General features: G+C 44.2%; 1 protein-coding gene across 1 annotated transcript in view; it reads right to left on the bottom strand.

The window, feature by feature from the left end:
- TRADD (TNFRSF1A associated via death domain) overlaps window positions 1–23,836 on the bottom strand; it is a 264,029-nt gene that overhangs the window by 5,752 nt on the left and 234,441 nt on the right. Inside the window, exon 6 of the mRNA XM_069639962.1 lies at window positions 1–23,651. This exon is cut by the window's left edge and continues 5,752 nt beyond it. Coding sequence (XP_069496063.1) covers window positions 23,341–23,651 — 311 coding nt within the window. The 3' untranslated portion in view covers window positions 1–23,340. The remainder of the gene's footprint in view (window positions 23,652–23,836) is intronic.

Raw genomic sequence — 23,836 nt, 5'->3', positions numbered from 1 at the left:
GTACGAAAAAAGACCTATACAACGACAGGATTACTAAAGCAAAATCCAATACTAAGGAGCTATTCACTATCTTGTGCGAAATGGAAGCTCCCATTCCCCCTGCAGACAACATTGTAAAAGACAAACTCTGGTGTACTAACATACAGAAAGCTCTAGCCAATAAAATAGTACTTCTCCAAAACAAGATTGCTAACAAGAAATCCACCCTACCTACCCAGGATGCAAGTTTTAATCCCCAATGGACTGGCCAATTCACCAGAACAATTCAACTTCTCCAAAGTCTCCACCTTTGAAGTTGAGAAAATGATTTCCTCTCTGAAACCTTCAAGGTGCCAGGGTGACAACTGCCCGGCACAGCTAATTAAAGATGCAGCCAGAGACCTCGCACCATTCATTTCCAAACTTATCAACGCTTCCTTCTCAGCAAATATTCTACCAAGTAACTTAAAAGAGTCATGGGTCCTACCCCTGCTAAAAAAGCAAATATTGGACTCATCCATATCAACCAACTACAGGCCTATTACAACAGTGCCTTTTCTACTTAAAATACTTGACAAAGTAGCGTACCTTCAAATACAGCAGTACCTGGAAACTAACCACCTCCCAGGTGTCCGGCAATCAGGATTCAGGCCACAACATGGCACTGAAACGGCACTAATTGACTTAAAAACTCAGATTGAGGAGCTTAAGGACAAAGGGAAAACTGCCATGCTACTCCTCCATGACCTGTCAGATGTCTTTGACTTGGTGGACCACAAGGTTTTGTGCACACACCTTTCCTGGGCAGCTCACTTCTCCAAGGACGCAATAGCATGGGTCCAATTCTTCATAAACAACAGGAGTATGAGAGTCTTCTCCCCATCAGCATCAGCAGATCCCATCCCCATCACATGTGGTGTTCCACAAGGCTCTTGTGTTTCGCTTACCATGTACAACATATTCATGAAGCCACTGTTTGACAAATTGGATAATCTGGGTGTTACCTACACTAACTATGCAGATGACACCCAGATCCCCATACCTCTCTCGGGCAATTACCTCAAGGACACGGCTCTTGTGAATACAATCTACCTCCTCATTCAGGCATGGATGGCAACTCATGGCATCTGGCTGAACGACGACAAAACCGAGCTTCTGATTCTCGGTACCACTAACACTGACTACTCTACTTTTAACATTGATGGAAATACCATCAAGGTCGTAAAGGAAGTTAAAACCTTAGGATTTTATCTTGACTCTACCCTAACACTGAGCAAACAAGTAAATACTATGGCATCCACAACAGCCTATACATGCAAACTAATTAGGGCCTGCAGGCAGTACCCATCTAAAACAAGCTGCATTATCCTGGCAAACGCCTTCATACTCTCAAAACTAGATTACTGCAATGCCCTCTACATGGTAGCTAGCAAGTACATCTTAAATAAAATTCAAACCTTACAGAACAACGCCTTCAGAACGGCGCTTAATATTCCGAACAGAGAGCATATCTCTGAGCTAAGGAGACAAAACCACTGGCTGACAATCAACAACAGAATTCTGCTCAAAACAGCCTCATTGACTTTCAAATGCCTTAACAATGCCGCCCCACTATACCTGACCGAATGTATAGTCAGCAAAACTTCTAGCCGCCCCTCTAGGACTGCCAACTCCTTCTGCCTTCACATACCCAGATTTAACCTAACAAAATCTGGTGGTAGTAGCTTCCCAGTCAAGGCTGAACAAACTTGGAACTCACTCCTTTATGCACTAAGAGTGGATCAAACTTACCTCAGTTTCAGACGTAATATTGTGACCCGGCTGAGAAATAATGATATTTAACACCGCTGCCTCTCCTCACTGCATAATCCATTTGATAACAATCTTACCTTTTTGTACCTACCGAGTAACATGTAACAGAATCACTATCTGAGGATAACCTTGTATCTATGCACTATCTATCTTGTATGTATCATATCATTTTGTGAACACCTACCTTGTCACCTGTACTACGTAACCTAAGCCTAAAGTTTTCTTGTACCTGCCTGCTGCTTGCGCCCAGTTACCTTCGGGTTTGGTGCGCCATACAAATAAAATAAACAAACAAACAAACAAAGATGTGGAATACAATGGAGGACACAATCCATTTGAATGGCATCTTGCAGCACTTACCCAGTTTCTGACTAACTTGGCGCACTTGGGTCCCCCACACATTTGTCCTCCCCTACCCCCACCTCCCCTCGCCTGTACTGTCTGTGCACTTGCATGATCTGAACGTACCATGCCTGAAGATCATCCATCTATCTTCCCTGTCTCCCCTCCTTGCATGGTGTCGCCTCAATGCACTTGGAATAACCGCAGAATCGTTGTCGGACCTATTTACTGGTATCTACACTGTTAACTGTATTACATGCGCTTACTCTGCCTGTACAGACTTGTATTGTTCAGAAATTCAAGGACTCTGAATGACTGTTGTTTTTTCCCCTTGTTCCCTCCCTCCTTGAGCACTTTGAAACACTTGACTTGTGAATAGGCGCCCTACAAATAAACATTACCATACCATACCATAGCATAGCATACCATACAATACCATACCCCTGCGGGATGCCGCACCTGACATTGGTAGGGGGAAGCAGAGGCGGATGTGGAAAAAGCTCTTATTTTTCTGTTACAGAGGAAGGAGGAGATACAGGTAGTAGCCTCAGGGAGAAGTGGGCTGACGAGTGGAGGTACTAGCAAAGTATTTGGTGGTCCACCAAATCAAACATGGCGCAGAAGTCTGAGCCATCAGGGCACTGCAGACCAACATGATGACAACTGGGCGCTTGGCAGGGGACATATGTTTTGGGGACCTTTTTTGTTTTAAAAATACACAGGCTTGGGCATTGATAGAAATGTGTTGTCCATTTGGAGGGCTAATTTGCAGCGACAGCTTTTTTCACAAATGTAAATTTTTGAAAGAAGGGCCTTGTTTCTTTAAGTGTTTTTTATGCACAGTGCATAACACATTGCACGCTACACTGGGCAGCAAGGACCTAGTCCTGGCAGTTTTGGCGTATAATTGGCTTGTGGAAAAAAGGCAAGGACCCACAGTAAATCTTGAGGGTGGACCTGACTTGGATGGGGCCCCGTTAATAACCATTGCACCCCTGAGGTCTGACAGGTCGACCGTAGCATGGCATATTCCAAGGCAGAGCGAATATGGGTGAGGTAGTACATTTTTCATTGCTGTTGGTAGAGACGGCTGGGTGGGAAATTACTGTTAGCAAGGAGGAAGATAAGAAGAGGCAGAAAAGAAATAGGGCTGAAGTGAACATAACTAACTGGAACAAGGCATCACACAGTGCACAATACACTGGGCAGCAGGGAAACGGTCCTGGCAGTTTTGGCATATAACTGGCTTGTAGAAAAAAGGCAAGCCCCAGAGGGCTAAGTCATTTGTTATCTATTGGGTATGTATAATGCGCCAATACACAATGGGTTGGGAGGTTAAGAAATAGGAAGAGAACCAGGTTGTGGACAGCAAATGCTACTTGTATTTATAATGCGCCTATACACAATTTGGTGCGGGATAAGAATTAGGAGGAGTCCCAGGTGGAGGACGGCAAATGTTATAACACCTGGGCAGAGGGGCGTTGGCAGGTCGGCCTCAGTAATACACGTCACAAGGGAAGAGCTGAAAGATCTTGGTATGGTTTTTCTGTGTACAACTCCTTTAGAAAGAAGTGGCGGAATCATGGATATAGAGGTGGTGTCCTACGAGTAACTACATAATAATATAATACTGTAGGGTATGGGAACATTATTAGGGCTGCTCAGGGAACCTTGCAGGAGATGTGCATGATATACACACTATAACATCTCAATTATGTTCCTATCATCATAGGTCCATTTGGAATGTCGGTAATTCGTCTGTAAAAGGAACTAAGCTCATCGCCCCAGAGAATCCCTGCGCATTCATGGCAATACCTGAGATTGGGTATTTTCCCTCACGGTCACAGGAACAATTTGCTCCAGTGTCTACAAGAAACAAAAATGTCTTACCTCTTATCTCTACCTTGTCCCTCTTGGGGGGTGGGTCTGGTGTCACTGATAGTACTGAACACATCAGGTCGCTCTGTGGGCTGTTCTATTGTGAATATAAATTCATCCCTGTACCCGTGAAAGGATTTCCTCCTATCACGGTCACACTATTCTAGTTGTGGGTGCTTGCACGACTCCTAAATTCGTATTTGTCATGATTCCTGCCCCTCATGTCCCCAGCCCTCCAAGGTGTCAGGCTGGAGCCAGGCCACGATCACCTACATGGCCCTCAAGGGCCTCTCCATCCCTCCAAAGACCCACTTGGAGTCAGACTTGGCGCTTGTGGCACCAGACTCACTCACTCCCATAGGATAACATTGGGGATTGGACTTGTAGTGCATTGATGGGGACAAGATGGATGCCCCACATATTTCGGTTCCCAGAACTGCATGTGCGGTCTAGTCTTTTGGGTGTGGTTCAGCCCAGAGGCACCTGGGATACCCAGAGGCTATTTTAGCCACACCAAGGCTGAGAAACATGCTTTGCGTTTTCTGCACCTGCAGCGTGACACTCACCATGTTCGGATCGGTCTCCAGTAGGCCTGCATCTTTCTTCTGCGCTCAGCTCCTGCAAGAACAAGAACACCGTTAGGAACAGCCTTACCTTGTGGCGCTTCTGCCCATCAGTCATCGCTCCTTCTGTTCTGCGGGCCTCTTCGGCGGTGTCATTCCCATCCCGGCACGCCGCTTCCTAAGGAAAAGGGAAAAGAACAGAAAAAAGGCATTCGTAAGCATTCTGCAAATCTTTGCGTATTTTTAAATACTGTACAAGCTTCAAACGCTTACCTGAATCCCAGCCGCTCTGGGGGAACTCTGTCTCCGGAACTTCTCATCCATCTGCAAGAGGGAAAAGACACTCCAGGTTAGCGTGGAAACATCTAGAGGCGCCGCACACCGCGCTTACCCACCGCATTTGTTCTTCATAGCCGGCATCAACGCTGAAAACGTCACGGCACCTAAAAGACACAGAAAAATAACTCAGTTCAATGCAAATAAGAAAGGAGTGCATCGCGCATCGCGCTCTCACTCACTTTCAGCGCTACTCATCTCAGCAGCACGCCGCCATCCCCGGACGCCGGCCATCATCTAAGGGAGGAAAGGAACGAAGTTAGAGAACTGTTCAAAAGACTCATTATACTTGCCTGTCGGACTCTTGCCTGTGAAGTAACTAGGCAGCAACGGGTGTGCATCAATCAACGCACCCCTGCGCTGAAAGCAGGACGGAGAGCACACTATCCAAGAAAACAAGGTGAGCTGTGGATCAAAGGGAAGGGTTGGACCCCGGGGAAGAAGGGGTTCAAGCACACAGAGACAATAGGGAGTTAAACTCTACCAATCCTGTGTTTCAGGCCCAGTCTCCAGTCGAATAGCTTCCATGGAAGGGTTCGAGGTCGTAAGAGGTCAGAACAGGCTGAGTGACGTCCCCGAGGATACCAGGTGAGCGTTACAGTATTCCATTGTGGTACCATGGCCTGTTGTGTCTGCACTTGCTGGGTTTGTATCTGTTGTGTTTGCATAGGCACTTGCTGTGGTTGTATTTGTAATGGAGCTTGCTGTATTTGCTGCGCACGTGTCTTATTCTGCGTGTGGTCTTGGGCATAATACTATTGTGGTTCTGTATTGTAGTGTGGAACATAGCCCACCCCCCTCTTGGAGTTTGCCAATTTTACTGTATGACCCTTTTACTTCTACATGTTCTGGCAATATGTCCCAACCTCCCACAATTCCAACATTATTGCGGCCGTCCGCCATTAAATCCTCTTCCTCCCCGAGGGTTTTGAAATCCAACTTGTCCTCCCCTAGGTCCGTTCCTTCTCCCTCGTGGCCAAAAATTTTACCCACTCTGATTCATAGGGTACACTACATTGCTTGGCTGTGCTGGTCGTATCTCTTGTGTCGTCACACCTTCACCACTCGTCAATACCGCTCCCTCTATGGCTAATTTTGACAATTCTTTCTGAACTAAGTTCGCTTCTTCCTGATTTCTACTCTAAGCTTTCTTCTTCTTCTTCTCCTGTAACAATCGACAATGATAGTCAACTGTATCTCTGGTCATGGCTTTGCTTCCATCCCTACCTGTTTCTTCAGGCAGTCCCTGGCATAACGTGGTAAAATACTGCGACCGTTTTATCCCACGGTTCTCTCGTCTTGAGATGCCACCGCTATTTTGAATAAAGGCAACAGGACCTTCATCCTCACCCATTTTACCAGTCATAATCACTCCCATGTCTGATGTATCAGAATATTGTACTCTGAGCGCCCACCATACATCTGCTTTGCAATTGTTAAATGGCACTCCATCGTGTGTCGTGTTTTGTGCAGTCATACTCGTACACCCCGCTCATTTCCAAATGTCGTTAGCCCTCTCCCATAGAATGGCTGCCAGAAGGCTTTTTATGTCACCTATTGCTAACGTCATTCCTGATGGCATTCTCTCTAACTCATGAATCCATTTTCCTGCACCTGAAGTCAAACTAGGTAATTTACATTTCAAATTATCCTTGTACATTTGTGGCCACATCTATTTGTGGTTGTCCTCCCCCCTTCTCTAATTACAGGAATTGTGTAAATTCTAATCCGTAATCATACCCACCTACACTTCTTGTTTTCCAGGTGATGCTAGTCTCGCCTGTTTGTCTCTGTCCTTAATCTGCTTACGTAGGGCGGGATATATCCCTCGCATTGCACGATCGTACTTGTGGTCGCTCAGTGTATGGTGTCGGTTCTGATTACTTTTCCTTAGGGTCCTCCAAGTCTGACAATTTTACCCCTTTTTCTACACTTGAATCTTCCGAATTTACTAAGTTAGCTATTGCTAAAAGAAACCTCAGCCTCCTTGCCTTTGTTAGGAACTCAAAGCATGTACTACCAAAAACTCTTAATTCCCAGCAAGGAACAAAGCAGCTCCCCCATATGGCTTACTTTTCCTGCAGGTTGCTGATATCTCCTAATAAGGTTGCTTGGCCAGATTGTTTTTACATGGTATGGGGCATCTCATTTCAAAATGGTTCATTGTACACATTTCATACTATTTCTGAGAGGACATATCCAGTCCAACCAAAAGGGCCCCATGCAAAAAATACAATATTTTCCAACCAGGTACACAGTTATGCCTCAGGACTGGACCCTTTCATTTAGCATTTGGGTGATAAAATCACAAGTTATTTTAGTCATAATTCGATATAGTCATTTAGGCAACGCACTGGCTCAGCACCACCAAACTAATTCACCATTTGTGAAATGGTTCAGCAGTCAGCGGAAACCCTGTGTTTTATTAATAATTTAAAGATTTTGGGTATATTCCATGGGATTTTGCATGCAGTTGCCTTGTTTTGTCCCCTCGCTATTTCAATGTTCTTAATGTGCTACCCAGGTATACATTCACATACTTGTGCAATTCTGTTTTCAGCACATTGAAAATAAAATTCACAATTTTACAAGCTTCCTTTCTTTGCTTAAACATTTGATGGTGAAACTACTATTTTTCTAATACAACGTTCACTTTGGATACACAACTGGTCTGTTCTAAAGGAAAACTGACTGGTGTGGTGCGTCAAATATATATGATCCAGTTCTAGGCATAGTTCGTAGTACACCCCATATGCAGATTTTGAGTGTGTAATCATCTAATAACATTGTAAGAAACAGAAAACTCAATAGGAAAAAGTACAACATAATATAGGCAAGCTCATGAAACGGTCTCTTTTGTTTCCATAGAACCAACCAATGATTGTTCTACGGATCCAGGTGTGTGCATTTTGCCTATCCCCTTTGAACTTGAGAAAATTACATTTTGTTTTTAAACGGTCTACTCCCAGTGTATCGTGATGTCCTATCATTTACAAAAATGGCACTACTAATCCAACAGGTACATTACTATTTTTTACTACATAGAAAGGCAGAGTCTATACCTAGTTCTGTTCCTGTGAAGCAGATATTCACAGATCCTCCATTTGTACAATAACCAGTTGTACCACCTCACTGGTTAAAATGCTTAACCTTCTATCTACCAAGGCAGAAAGTAGACCCCCCCCCCAAACTGCCTGGGGTTTGTTGGCATTCTGATGTTCACCTGCTGATGCTTTGCCAATGCTTTCTATTAACATTGCTTGATCAGATTAATTTTATATGGTACGGGACACCACACTTCAAAATGGTGCATTCTGCACATTTCATAGTATTTCTCAGATGCCATCTCACAGCCAACCAGAAGGAACTCATGCAAACAAAAAGAAACCTACAAAGTAAAGCCTCTGGATTGAAATCTTTCCTTTAGCATTCTGGCAATGAAATCAGGAATTTGTTTGGTCATACATACACATACAACAAAGGCTTGTTCACTCTTCTGAATCACACAATTTCACTTAATGATTGCATTCATTTTTACAAATCTACAGGTCATTAATGATCAATAAATAGTAAAAAATATACTATGTCGTATTCGATTAATATGTTTTTAACAATATGCTGCGGTTCATATATTGGTCACAATTAATTATAAGAAAGGGACTTTGCAGTTAAAAATAACTTTGATTAATAGCTGGTCCTAATCAAATTTAATGCAGGGAAAAGCTAGCTTGTACAAAAGGTTGGTGGATGATGCCCGCTGCTTTGCTTTCTTTTAACTATACAAAACAGTTGCTCATATATTTAAATTCATTTGCATCAATGTTGAATAGGGCCCCAAATCCTTTGCTAAACAAAAATGTGTAAAACGTTAATCAAACAAACAACAGATCCAATAGTGCAAACAGTTATTGTCAAACTTTAAGGCAAGCAATCATAATGATGGTCACTAACAGAATATTACCCCCCAGCATCTCAAAACCTGTACTTCAGACGTCAACTGATGTGTTCTCCCTTTTCCTTTTAGAATACATTTTGGTACAAAAAGCAGTTTTCTAGGGCACTGCCATGGTGAAGTTGCTTGCAGTCAGAGCACCAACCATCCTACTTGTCGAATTAAGTGTTCTACAGATGCCTCAGTCTAGTCGTTCCTCACAAGCACATGGAGGTCATTATTATTCTATGATGGGTCTTCCTCATTCTGTTGAATGCCCAAAAGTTCTTCTGCTAAGCTTGTAAGGCTGGCCTCCATGAGGGCTGTAACAAGTCTATGCAACGTTGCTTTCTTTCCTTCGGACTGGATGAACCGCAGAAGCATCTGGTAAGCCTGCTCATACAATCCTTCCTTCTCAAATTCATATGATAAATTGTCGATAACTGGGTCACGAAGTGCACGGCAGGTTTTTTGCAGGTATCGACCCACATGTTTCCACTTTCTCCCCACCATCTTTGAAAATTTCAGGTGATCTTCTGTGGTCAGTGGTCTGTCGACTAAAAGATAACATAAAAATTAGAAACACCAACCCAGACAGCCATTTGCATAATCACGCGAACACTATGTGTATTTTGCAGTACATATAAATGTTAACGCACTGCCTAGGAGCACTTGTCAATCAATTGTCACAAATGCCGGCCAACTCATCCCTCTGACCAAAGTATAGATGTATTAACAGTCAAGGGATTTGCAAACGACTTGAAACCATCTTTATTCTTAGAGTCTGCACTGTTTCCCCTGCTTTTAGGAAGGTATGTAGATCAAACAGTCATGCAAAATCTCGGTCCTCTTAAATTGCTCCCAAACACTAGTTTCTCGATCTGAGTCTATCATAGGAAGCACAAGTCTTATCAAGATGGAGAGTTGCTCCTTCTGGGTTTTCTGCTACCAAGCAAATACCCTGGGGTTGTCTGACAGGTTTCAGGCATTTAACAATTCAGCAACAGGTAGACCCCAGGGTTCATTTACAGTTCCCTCCTAGGAGGGTATATGCACGCCATCTAGTCTTAATGGTTTACTAACGATCCCATCTGCTATTCCCTTTATTTTTTTGTTTATTCCGGCATTTGGTTTATTTCAAACCTTTGCCACATAGCCATACAAAAATCAAACAAGTGAAATCATACAATTAAAAAGAACAACATTCGCTTAAAACGTTCTTTGAGCAAAGCAAAGCATAAGTAACTTAAAAACATTCTTTGAATACAGTAAAACATAAAAACATTGTTTGGACAGAGCAAGACACAAAACACAGGTTTCCGAGAACACCAGAACAATTCTAGGCAAAGGAGCCGGGAAAGGCTCAAACGGAAAATGGAGATCAAAGATGCATCATCCAATCAAGTAAGTTAATTAAGGGCCACATACCGATATGTCATTATGCAGGCAACCCCTAGCCCATTTCTTTTCTTTCGAATTCTGTTTCAAATTGAGTACACTGGAGAAGGATGAAAACTTCCCCCAAGAATTTTGTTAGGGCAAATATCAAGCTGAAGTTGCCCCCCCTGGCACAGTTCAGACCACCAATCATCAGCATTTCTTGAATGGAAAACTCCCACAAAGGTGCCCAAATAGTTTGTTCTCAAATCTTTTACAAAGGGGCAGAGAGGTTTCACATGTTTCAGCGTTTCTATTGGCGCCTTACACAAGCCACATGCCATATTCTCATTCATAACCATGTTTCTGGTGTTAAGGACTTCCTTGGATTAAAACAAATTGAGTCTAAAAAGAAAAAGGTTGCAATAAACGGGACTTCGAAATCTGGTCAAGTAGTTTGGAACCTTTTTAGTGCTTTAGTTGATGCTATTAGGCAGGAATATAAGCCAAACTTTGCTTTTTTTATTGTGTCGTGATAAAGTCTCCTTGCCAAATCTTTTTTTTTAGCTGCCCCAGGATTTGCTTTCAAAAGGTCCTCCGAGATCTCTGCATTTATAAGGAGATCAGTGCACCGCCTTGACCAATGAGCCAAAGCCCAGTCCACCCCCAAGCCTTCCTTTCCTCTAATTATATCAAACTGAGATGGGAATTTCCCAATAGTAACTTCCAATACAGGGACAAAGAGTTCCAGACAACAACTGAGTACAAAGACAAGATACCCAGTTTATGCCTTATAAAACACATTGGTATACACAGTGGGATATGTAAACATTTTCGGCAAAAGGAGCCCTCTAATTGCGGCCAGATTTTCCAAGGCAAGCACAGCAAAGCTTCTGCACCATATGTCAAGATTGGCGAGACCTTCTGCTTGTAAAAATTAAGAATCAGTATTAAAGAAAATTTACCAAACGTTTTGTGAATCACCCTGCCTTGCGTTGTCAAGTTCTTCACCTTTGACTTCAACTGAGTCATTTTTGGGCGTCAAAGATATTTGGGATGATGTCAATACCGAAGTATCTAACATTAGTTCGCTGGCACGTCTTCATTCGCTAAGCGTCATGTGAAATTCTTTTTCTTTTTTTTTCCCCTTTGAGTTCTGGAGGACTAAAATGCAGACTTGGCAACATTAATCTTTAGGCCATTTGTCTGTACATAGTGGCATAATGAATTGAGTTTGCGTTGTAGTCTAATCTGCATCTGACCCAACACAATCAAATCATCTGCATACAGAAGCCACCCTAGTGGTTCACCGTTTATCATTGGTGGGAACTATCTTTCCTCTATCAGTGCAGCCTCTATATCAGAGGTATACCGAAGTTCTGGCGCTAGAGGGCAACCCTGCTTTAGGCTTCTCATGGTACATATTCTCTTAGAGAGAAGCCCCCCATGATTTAGTTTTACCTGAATTGAGGTACCTGTGTACAGGGACATGATGGGTGATAGGATGTCCGGGGGACAGTTCCAATCGGCCAGTTTTGTCCACAGCAAGTTACAGTCGATGCTCTCAAACGCTTGGGCCAAGTCCACAAAGGCAATATAAATGTTCTTGCCCTTGCTCCAAGCACTTATTTTAAGGATGTTCAATAGCAGGAAGTTTAAGCTGCATCCACCCCCCTTAACAAAACCAGATTGTCTTGTGTCTAAATGCCCTGAATCAACCACCCATCTCTTCAATCGGGACAAAAGCAGAGAGGCAAATTTCTTGCCCAAGACATCAAGAAGAGCTATCGGGCGATAGTTTTTAGGATCTGCCCGAATGCCCTTCTTGAAGATTGGGATCACCACAGACTTTCTCCAAGAATTCTCTCTTCGAGCAGTGATCTCCGTAAAAAGATTCTTACACAACTCCCCCCATTCATTAGGGGCCTGCTTGAGCATAAAGTTTGACAGGCCATCAGGGCTGGGGGACCCTAGAAGGTCATTTTGAGAAGACGGACCTGCACATCCGGAGCAAAACCCGACTTCTGCAACCATGGAAACATGCGTATCCCAGTGCTCGCAGCCATGGACCGGCTAACACTATCAGCCGTATCCAACCCAGACGGAAGGGATTTACACATGGCATCCTTGCCATCCTGCACAATAGCACAAAACCCATCCCTTTCTTCCCCTTCAGGAATATGCTCAGCCGCCAGAGAGACACAATTCCACATTCGAATATCTTGCCAAGGCACAGGTGGAGTTTGCCGATTTCAGTGCCATACTCCCAGCTAAAAATACCTTGCGTGCCCATCCATTGAAGCACTTGTCGTCCCTATCAGGAGGGATGGTATGGTACGCCGCCTGCCTCGAGGTGGCTGTGGCCGTCTGAACCACTAAACACTCAAGAGTGGGGTGAGTGGATAGGTGGGCGGGTCGCAACTGGATGGGCGATATTTCTTAGTCAACGACTTGTTGACCGCCGGAAGAGACTCTGCGGTCTGCCAAGTAGTAGCCACCCTTTTTTATAACGTCATGTGAAAAGGCCACACTGGGCCAGTGGACGGACCCTGATCTAAAATGCCAGTCAGGTCATCCTGATCGAATTTAACTGGAGGGCCTGACCACCCTAGGTACTCCGTAACTCTCGACATCAACCTTTGTCAAGGCCACTGGCATCATGTAGAGACTGACGCAGATCCTCCATTTGACTGTCCTCAGAAAAGACCATGTCAGGAGCCTCAGGTGTTTCACCAGGAGTAACAAAAGGGTCCAACTCCACATCAGATCTCTCCTCATCCGCATAAACCTCCTGAAGAGAATGAAAGAACTCCTTCCTAGGGACAGGAGCAGACCTGGAGTCAAGAACAGGCTTCACAGTCTTAGACAGAGCCTTTCTCGGAGGATCCACTGCCACAGGGGCATCCAACGGCAAATTCTGCCCATTTGGCCCCGATGGCGTGACCAAAGGTAAAGCCCGAACAGCCGCACCCAATGGACACAGCGCCAACAGTGTCGACGCCGTCTTCGACATCTTCCCAGACTTCAACGGTTGCATTGGGGACAAAGACCGCGACCTGGATCTGGCACATCTCTGGCGATCTACCAGAGCACTGTCTGAACGGGATCTCGACGGTTCCCGATGTTTATCGCATGACCGCCCGGGCCCAAGGCACGCAAATGTCGGACTGAGACCGTTCCCTGATGGCTTCAACCGAGGGCGCGGACGGAACAGTGCCTTGAGATTGAAAAATCTCCAGCATTTTCTACCTGAATGCCTCCCATTCCTCTGGAGTAGAGGATTTAGTGGGACAAGCCACTTTCCTTGCAGAGCCATCATCCGACGAGGACGGGGAAGTCGAATAGTGACGCTGCTTCCGGGAGCGTCTCTACGAGGAGGACGACTGGCGGGAACCACTCCGGGACCCAGATCCCCTAGACTCCCTATAAAAGGGAGAGTCACCCCTCGAGTCGTTGGTGGAAAGACCAGTAGTCTTTTTGGATTTACAGGGTTTGGAAACCCGACCTACCTGCAATTTCCCCTTACGCTCCCGCAAGGCCTTGGCAGTCAACTACTGGCACTTCGAGCAGTCATCCGTATTGGGCTCTCGCCCAGACACCACAAGCAGATACGGTGCGGGTCCGTGAGGGACATTTTGGACTTACAGTCCCGACACTTTCTAAAACCAGACCGCAGGGTCGGCGGGGTAGAAGAAGAAGACATTATCGAAGTAGATAAACGAGAGGCGCTTAGTTCTCAAAGCAAACACGTTTGCAGAAAAAACTAAACTGAGGCTACGGGCGCCGTGAGTGCTACTTATAAAATCTGATGACGTCACCTTAGACAGAGGCCTTCGAGGGATATCGACCCGACGCCATCGACGCAGGACGCCCTCTGCCGAAAAATGTCCAAAGCAGCACAGCTGTGGACATTACATGTCAAAGAGCCTTAGACTAGAAGAAAGAAAACTAGAAGCTATATGGCGACACCACTTCAAGAGAAAATAAGACTAACTTGATTAATTTCTCCGAGAACTATAAAAAATAAATAATCCGTACGAAAAAAGACCTATACAACGACAGGATTACTAAAGCAAAATCCAATACTAAGGAGCTATTCACTATCTTGTGCGAAATGGAAGCTCCCATTCCCCCTGCAGACAACATTGTAAAAGACAAACTCTGGTGTACTAACATACAGAAAGCTCTAGCCAATAAAATAGTACTTCTCCAAAACAAGATTGCTAACAAGAAATCCACCCTACCTACCCAGGATGCAAGTTTTAATCCCCAATGGACTGGCCAATTCACCAGAACAATTCAACTTCTCCAAAGTCTCCACCTTTGAAGTTGAGAAAATGATTTCCTCTCTGAAACCTTCAAGGTGCCAGGGTGACAACTGCCCGGCACAGCTAATTAAAGATGCAGCCAGAGACCTCGCACCATTCATTTCCAAACTTATCAACGCTTCCTTCTCAGCAAATATTCTACCAAGTAACTTAAAAGAGTCATGGGTCCTACCCCTGCTAAAAAAGCAAATATTGGACTCATCCATATCAACCAACTACAGGCCTATTACAACAGTGCCTTTTCTACTTAAAATACTTGACAAAGTAGCGTACCTTCAAATACAGCAGTACCTGGAAACTAACCACCTCCCAGGTGTCCGGCAATCAGGATTCAGGCCACAACATGGCACTGAAACGGCACTAATTGACTTAAAAACTCAGATTGAGGAGCTTAAGGACAAAGGGAAAACTGCCATGCTACTCCTCCATGACCTGTCAGATGTCTTTGACTTGGTGGACCACAAGGTTTTGTGCACACACCTTTCCTGGGCAGCTCACTTCTCCAAGGACGCAATAGCATGGGTCCAATTCTTCATAAACAACAGGAGTATGAGAGTCTTCTCCCCATCAGCATCAGCAGATCCCATCCCCATCACATGTGGTGTTCCACAAGGCTCTTGTGTTTCGCTTACCATGTACAACATATTCATGAAGCCACTGTTTGACAAATTGGATAATCTGGGTGTTACCTACACTAACTATGCAGATGACACCCAGATCCCCATACCTCTCTCGGGCAATTACCTCAAGGACACGGCTCTTGTGAATACAATCTACCTCCTCATTCAGGCATGGATGGCAACTCATGGCATCTGGCTGAACGACGACAAAACCGAGCTTCTGATTCTCGGTACCACTAACACTGACTACTCTACTTTTAACATTGATGGAAATACCATCAAGGTCGTAAAGGAAGTTAAAACCTTAGGATTTTATCTTGACTCTACCCTAACACTGAGCAAACAAGTAAATACTATGGCATCCACAACAGCCTATACATGCAAACTAATTAGGGCCTGCAGGCAGTACCCATCTAAAACAAGCTGCATTATCCTGGCAAACGCCTTCATACTCTCAAAACTAGATTACTGCAATGCCCTCTACATGGTAGCTAGCAAGTACATCTTAAATAAAATTCAAACCTTACAGAACAACGCCTTCAGAACGGCGCTTAATATTCCGAACAGAGAGCATATCTCTGAGCTAAGGAGACAAAACCACTGGCTGACAATCAACAACAGAATTCTGCTCAAAACAGCCTCATTGACTTTCAAATGCCTTAACAATGCCGCCCCACTATACCTGACCGAATGTATAGTCAGCAAAACTTCTAGCCGCCCCTCTAGGACTGCCAACTCCTTCTGCCTTCACATACCCAGATTTAACCTAACAAAATCTGGTGGTAGTAGCTTCCCAGTCAAGGCTGAACAAACTTGGAACTCACTCCTTTATGCACTAAGAGTGGATCAAACTTACCTCAGTTTCAGACGTAATATTGTGACCCGGCTGAGAAATAATGATATTTAACACCGCTGCCTCTCCTCACTGCATAATCCATTTGATAACAATCTTACCTTTTTGTACCTACCGAGTAACATGTAACAGAATCACTATCTGAGGATAACCTTGTATCTATGCACTATCTATCTTGTATGTATCATATCATTTTGTGAACACCTACCTTGTCACCTGTACTACGTAACCTAAGCCTAAAGTTTTCTTGTACCTGCCTGCTGCTTGCGCCCAGTTACCTTCGGGTTTGGTGCGCCATACAAATAAAATAAACAAACAAACAAACAAAGATGTGGAATACAATGGAGGACACAATCCATTTGAATGGCATCTTGCAGCACTTACCCAGTTTCTGACTAACTTGGCGCACTTGGGTCCCCCACACATTTGTCCTCCCCTACCCCCACCTCCCCTCGCCTGTACTGTCTGTGCACTTGCATGATCTGAACGTACCATGCCTGAAGATCATCCATCTATCTTCCCTGTCTCCCCTCCTTGCATGGTGTCGCCTCAATGCACTTGGAATAACCGCAGAATCGTTGTCGGACCTATTTACTGGTATCTACACTGTTAACTGTATTACATGCGCTTACTCTGCCTGTACAGACTCGTATTGTTCAGAAATTCAAGGACTCTGAATGACTGTTGTTTTTTCCCCTTGTTCCCTCCCTCCTTGAGCACTTTGAAACACTTGACTTGTGAATAGGCGCCCTACAAATAAACATTACCATACCATACCATAGCATAGCATACCATACAATACCATACCCCTGCGGGATGCCGCACCTGACATTGGTAGGGGGAAGCAGAGGCGGATGTGGAAAAAGCTCTTATTTTTCTGTTACAGAGGAAGGAGGAGATACAGGTAGTAGCCTCAGGGAGAAGTGGGCTGACGAGTGGAGGTACTAGCAAAGTATTTGGTGGTCCACCAAATCAAACATGGCGCAGAAGTCTGAGCCATCAGGGCGCTGCAGACCAACATGATGACAACTGGGCGCTTGGCAGGGGACATATGTTTTGGGGACCTTTTTTGTTTTAAAAATACACAGGCTTGGGCATTGATAGAAATGTGTTGTCCATTTGGAGGGCTAATTTGCAGCGACAGCTTTTTTCACAAATGTAAATTTTTGAAAGAAGGGCCTTGTTTCTTTAAGTGTTTTTTATGCACAGTGCATAACACATTGCACGCTACACTGGGCAGCAAGGACCTAGTCCTGGCAGTTTTGGCGTATAATTGGCTTGTGGAAAAAAGGCAAGGACCCACAGTAAATCTTGAGGGTGGACCTGACTTGGATGGGGCCCCGTTAATAACCATTGCACCCCTGAGGTCTGACAGGTCGACCGTAGCATGGCATATTCCAAGGCAGAGCGAATATGGGTGAGGTAGTACATTTTTCATTGCTGTTGGTAGAGACGGCTGGGTGGGAAATTACTGTTAGCAAGGAGGAAGATAAGAAGAGGCAGAAAAGAAATAGGGCTGAAGTGAACATAACTAACTGGAACAAGGCATCACACAGTGCACAATACACTGGGCAGCAGGGAAACGGTCCTGGCAGTTTTGGCATATAACTGGCTTGTAGAAAAAAGGCAAGCCCCAGAGGGCTAAGTCATTTGTTATCTATTGGGTATGTATAATGCGCCAATACACAATGGGTTGGGAGGTTAAGAAATAGGAAGAGAACCAGGTTGTGGACAGCAAATGCTACTTGTATTTATAATGCGCCTATACACAATTTGGTGCGGGATAAGAATTAGGAGGAGTCCCAGGTGGAGGACGGCAAATGTTATAACACCTGGGCAGAGGGGCGTTGGCAGGTCGGCCTCAGTAATACACGTCACAAGGGAAGAGCTGAAAGATCTTGGTATGGTTTTTCTGTGTACAACTCCTTTAGAAAGAAGTGGCGGAATCATGGATATAGAGGTGGTGTCCTACGAGTAACTACATAATAATATAATACTGTAGGGTATGGGAACATTATTAGGGCTGCTCAGGGAACCTTGCAGGAGATGTGCATGATATACACACTATAACATCTCAATTATGTTCCTATCATCATAGGTCCATTTGGAATGTCGGTAATTCGTCTGTAAAAGGAACTAAGCTCATCGCCCCAGAGAATCCCTGCGCATTCATGGCAATACCTGAGATTGGGTATTTTCCCTCACGGTCACAGGAACAATTTGCTCCAGTGTCTACAAGAAACAAAAATGTCTTACCTCTTATCTCTACCTTGTCCCTCTTGGGGGGTGGGTCTGGTGTCACTGATAGTACTGAACACATCAGGTCGCTCTGTGGGCTGTTCTATTGTGAATATAAATTCATCCCTGTACCCGTGAAAGGATTTCCTCCTATCACGGTCACACTATTCTAGTTGTGGGTGCTTGCACGACTCCTAAATTCGTATTTGTCATGATTCCTGCCCCTCATGTCCCCAGCCCTCCAAGGTGTCAGGCTGGAGCCAGGCCACGATCACCTACATGGCCCTCAAGGGCCTCTCCATCCCTCCAAAGACCCACTTGGAGTCAGACTTGGCGCTTGTGGCACCAGACTCACTCACTCCCATAGGATAACATTGGGGATTGGACTTGTAGTGCATTGATGGGGACAAGATGGATGCCCCACATATTTCGGTTCCCAGAACTGCATGTGCGGTCTAGTCTTTTGGGTGTGGTTCAGCCCAGAGGCACCTGGGATACCCAGAGGCTATTTTAGCCACACCAAGGCTGAGAAACATGCTTTGCGTTTTCTGCACCTGCAGCGTGACACTCACCATGTTCGGATCGGTCTCCAGTAGGCCTGCATCTTTCTTCTGCGCTCAGCTCCTGCAAGAACAAGAACACCGTTAGGAACAGCCTTACCTTGTGGCGCTTCTGCCCATCAGTCATCGCTCCTTCTGTTCTGCGGGCCTCTTCGGCGGTGTCATTCCCATCCCGGCACGCCGCTTCCTAAGGAAAAGGGAAAAGAACAGAAAAAAGGCATTCGTAAGCATTCTGCAAATCTTTGCGTATTTTTAAATACTGTACAAGCTTCAAACGCTTACCTGAATCCCAGCCGCTCTGGGGGAACTCTGTCTCCGGAACTTCTCATCCATCTGCAAGAGGGAAAAGACACTCCAGGTTAGCGTGGAAACATCTAGAGGCGCCGCACACCGCGCTTACCCACCGCATTTGTTCTTCATAGCCGGCATCAACGCTGAAAACGTCACGGCACCTAAAAGACACAGAAAAATAACTCAGTTCAATGCAAATAAGAAAGGAGTGCATCGCGCATCGCGCTCTCACTCACTTTCAGCGCTACTCATCTCAGCAGCACGCCGCCATCCCCGGACGCCGGCCATCATCTAAGGGAGGAAAGGAACGAAGTTAGAGAACTGTTCAAAAGACTCATTATACTTGCCTGTCGGACTCTTGCCTGTGAAGTAACTAGGCAGCAACGGGTGTGCATCAATCAACGCACCCCTGCGCTGAAAGCAGGACGGAGAGCACACTATCCAAGAAAACAAGGTGAGCTGTGGATCAAAGGGAAGGGTTGGACCCCGGGGAAGAAGGGGTTCAAGCACACAGAGACAATAGGGAGTTAAACTCTACCAATCCTGTGTTTCAGGCCCAGTCTCCAGTCGAATAGCTTCCATGGAAGGGTTCGAGGTCGTAAGAGGTCAGAACAGGCTGAGTGACGTCCCCGAGGATACCAGGTGAGCGTTACAGTATTCCATTGTGGTACCATGGCCTGTTGTGTCTGCACTTGCTGGGTTTGTATCTGTTGTGTTTGCATAGGCACTTGCTGTGGTTGTATTTGTAATGGAGCTTGCTGTATTTGCTGCGCACGTGTCTTATTCTGCGTGTGGTCTTGGGCATAATACTATTGTGGTTCTGTATTGTAGTGTGGAACATAGCCCACCCCCCTCTTGGAGTTTGCCAATTTTACTGTATGACCCTTTTACTTCTACATGTTCTGGCAATATGTCCCAACCTCCCACAATTCCAACATTATTGCGGCCGTCCGCCATTAAATCCTCTTCCTCCCTGAGGGTTTTGAAATCCAACTTGTCCTCCCCTAGGTCCGTTCCTTCTCCCTCGTGGCCAAAAATTTTACCCACTCTGATTCATAGGGTACACTACATTGCTTGGCTGTGCTGGTCGTATCTCTTGTGTCGTCACACCTTCACCACTCGTCAATACCGCTCCCTCTATGGCTAATTTTGACAATTCTTTCTGAACTAAGTTCGCTTCTTCCTGATTTCTACTCTAAGCTTTCTTCTTCTTCTTCTCCTGTAACAATCGACAATGATAGTCAACTGTATCTCTGGTCATGGCTTTGCTTCCATCCCTACCTGTTTCTTCAGGCAGTCCCTGGCATAACGTGGTAAAATACTGCGACCGTTTTATCCCACGGTTCTCTCGTCTTGAGATGCCACCGCTATTTTGAATAAAGGCAACAGGACCTTCATCCTCACCCATTTTACCAGTCATAATCACTCCCATGTCTGATGTATCAGAATATTGTACTCTGAGCGCCCACCATACATCTGCTTTGCAATTGTTAAATGGCACTCCATCGTGTGTCGTGTTTTGTGCAGTCATACTCGTACACCCCGCTCATTTCCAAATGTCGTTAGCCCTCTCCCATAGAATGGCTGCCAGAAGGCTTTTTATGTCACCTATTGCTAACGTCATTCCTGATGGCATTCTCTCTAACTCATGAATCCATTTTCCTGCACCTGAAGTCAAACTAGGTAATTTACATTTCAAATTATCCTTGTACATTTGTGGCCACATCTATTTGTGGTTGTCCTCCCCCCTTCTCTAATTACAGGAATTGTGTAAATTCTAATCCGTAATCATACCCACCTACACTTCTTGTTTTCCAGGTGATGCTAGTCTCGCCTGTTTGTCTCTGTCCTTAATCTGCTTACGTAGGGCGGGATATATCCCTCGCATTGCACGATCGTACTTGTGGTCGCTCAGTGTATGGTGTCGGTTCTGATTACTTTTCCTTAGGGTCCTCCAAGTCTGACAATTTTACCCCTTTTTCTACACTTGAATCTTCCGAATTTACTAAGTTAGCTATTGCTAAAAGAAACCTCAGCCTCCTTGCCTTTGTTAGGAACTCAAAGCATGTACTACCAAAAACTCTTAATTCCCAGCAAGGAACAAAGCAGCTCCCCCATATGGCTTACTTTTCCTGCAGGTTGCTGATATCTCCTAATAAGGTTGCTTGGCCAGATTGTTTTTACATGGTATGGGGCATCTCATTTCAAAATGGTTCATTGTACACATTTCATACTATTTCTGAGAGGACATATCCAGTCCAACCAAAAGGGCCCCATGCAAAAAATACAATATTTTCCAACCAGGTACACAGTTATGCCTCAGGACTGGACCCTTTCATTTAGCATTTGGGTGATAAAATCACAAGTTATTTTAGTCATAATTCGATATAGTCATTTAGGCAACGCACTGGCTCAGCACCACCAAACTAATTCACCATTTGTGAAATGGTTCAGCAGTCAGCGGAAACCCTGTGTTTTATTAATAATTTAAAGATTTTGGGTATATTCCATGGGATTTTGCATGCAGTTGCCTTGTTTTGTCCCCTCGCTATTTCAATGTTCTTAATGTGCTACCCAGGTATACATTCACATACTTGTGCAATTCCGTTTTCAGCACATTGAAAATAAAATTCACAATTTTACAAGCTTCCTTTCTTTGCTTAAACATTTGATGGTGAAACTACTATTTTTCTAATACAACGTTCACTTTGGATACACAACTGGTCTGTTCTAAAGGAAAACTGACTGGTGTGGTGCGTCAAATATATATGATCCAGTTCTAGGCATAGTTCGTAGTACACCCCATATGCAGATTTTGAGTGTGTAATCATCTAATAACATTGTAAGAAACAGAAAACTCAATAGGAAAAAGTACAACATAATATAGGCAAGCTCATGAAACGGTCTCTTTTGTTTCCATAGAACCAACCAATGATTGTTCTACGGATCCAGGTGTGTGCATTTTGCCTATCCCCTTTGAACTTGAGAAAAATACATTTTGTTTTTAAACGGTCTACTCCCAGTGTATCGTGATGTCCTATCATTTACAAAAATGGCACTACTAATCCAACAGGTACATTACTATTTTTTACTACATAGAAAGGCAGAGTCTATACCTAGTTCTGTTCCTGTGAAGCAGATATTCACAGATCCTCCATTTGTACAATAACCAGTTGTACCACCTCACTGGTTAAAATGCTTAACCTTCTATCTACCAAGGCAGAAAGTAGACCCCCCCCCCCAAACTGCCTGGGGTTTGTTGGCATTCTGATGTTCACCTGCTGATGCTTTGCCAATGCTTTCTATTAACATTGCTTGATCAGATTAATTTTATATGGTACGGGACACCACACTTCAAAATGGTGCATTCTGCACATTTCATAGTATTTCTCAGATGCCATCTCACAGCCAACCAGAAGGAACTCATGCAAACAAAAAGAAACCTACAAAGTAAAGCCTCTGGATTGAAATCTTTCCTTTAGCATTCTGGCAATGAAATCAGGAATTTGTTTGGTCATACATACACATACAACAAAGGCTTGTTCACTCTTCTGAGTCACACAATTTCACTTAATGATTGCATTCATTTTTACAAATCTACAGGTCATTAAAGATCAATAAATAGTAAAAAATATACTATGTCGTATTCGATTAATATGTTTTTAACAATATGCTGCGGTTCATATATTGGTCACAATTAATTATAAGAAAGGGACTTTGCAGTTAAAAATAACTTTGATTAATAGCTGGTCCTAATCAAATTTAATGCAGGGAAAAGCTAGCTTGTACAAAAGGTTGGTGGATGATGCCCGCTGCTTTGCTTTCTTTTAACTATACAAAACAGTTGCTCATATATTTAAATTCATTTGCATCAATGTTGAATAGGGCCCCAAATCCTTTGCTAAACAAAAATGTGTAAAACGTTAATCAAACAAACAACAGATCCAATAGTGCAAACAGTTATTGTCAAACTTTAAGGCAAGCAATCATAATGATGGTCACTAACAGAATATTACCCCCCAGCATCTCAAAACCTGTACTTCAGACGTCAACTGATGTGTTCTCCCTTTTCCTTTTAGAATACATTTTGGTACAAAAAGCAGTTTTCTAGGGCACTGCCATGGTGAAGTTGCTTGCAGTCAGAGCACCAACCATCCTACTTGTCGAATTAAGTGTTCTACAGATGCCTCAGTCTAGTCGTTCCTCACAAGCACATGGAGGTCATTATTATTCTATGATGGGTCTTCCTCATTCTGTTGAATGCCCAAAAGTTCTTCTGCTAAGCTTGTAAGGCTGGCCTCCATGAGGGCTGTAACAAGTCTATGCAACGTTGCTTTCTTTCCTTCGGACTGGATGAACCGCAGAAGCATCTGGTAAGCCTGCTCATACAATCCTTCCTTCTCAAATTCATATGATAAATTGTCGATAACTGGGTCACGAAGTGCACGGCAGGTTTTTTGCAGGTATCGACCCACATGTTTCCACTTTCTCCCCACCATCTTTGAAAATTTCAGGTGATCTTCTGTGGTCAGTGGTCTGTCGACTAAAAGATAACATAAAAATTAGAAACACCAACCCAGACAGCCATTTGCATAATCACGCGAACACTATGTGTATTTTGCAGTACATATAAATGTTAACGCACTGCCTAGGAGCACTTGTCAATCAATTGTCACAAATGCCGGCCAACTCATCCCTCTGACCAAAGTATAGATGTATTAACAGTCA

The sequence above is a fragment of the Ambystoma mexicanum genome, chromosome 1q (genome assembly GCF_040938575.1).
Source record: "Ambystoma mexicanum isolate Mex_15411 chromosome 1q, UKY_AmexF1_1, whole genome shotgun sequence".
Lineage (NCBI taxonomy): Eukaryota > Metazoa > Chordata > Amphibia > Caudata > Ambystomatidae > Ambystoma > Ambystoma mexicanum.
Note: the sequence above shows the minus strand (reverse complement) of the source record. Positions and strands in the feature narration are given on the sequence as shown.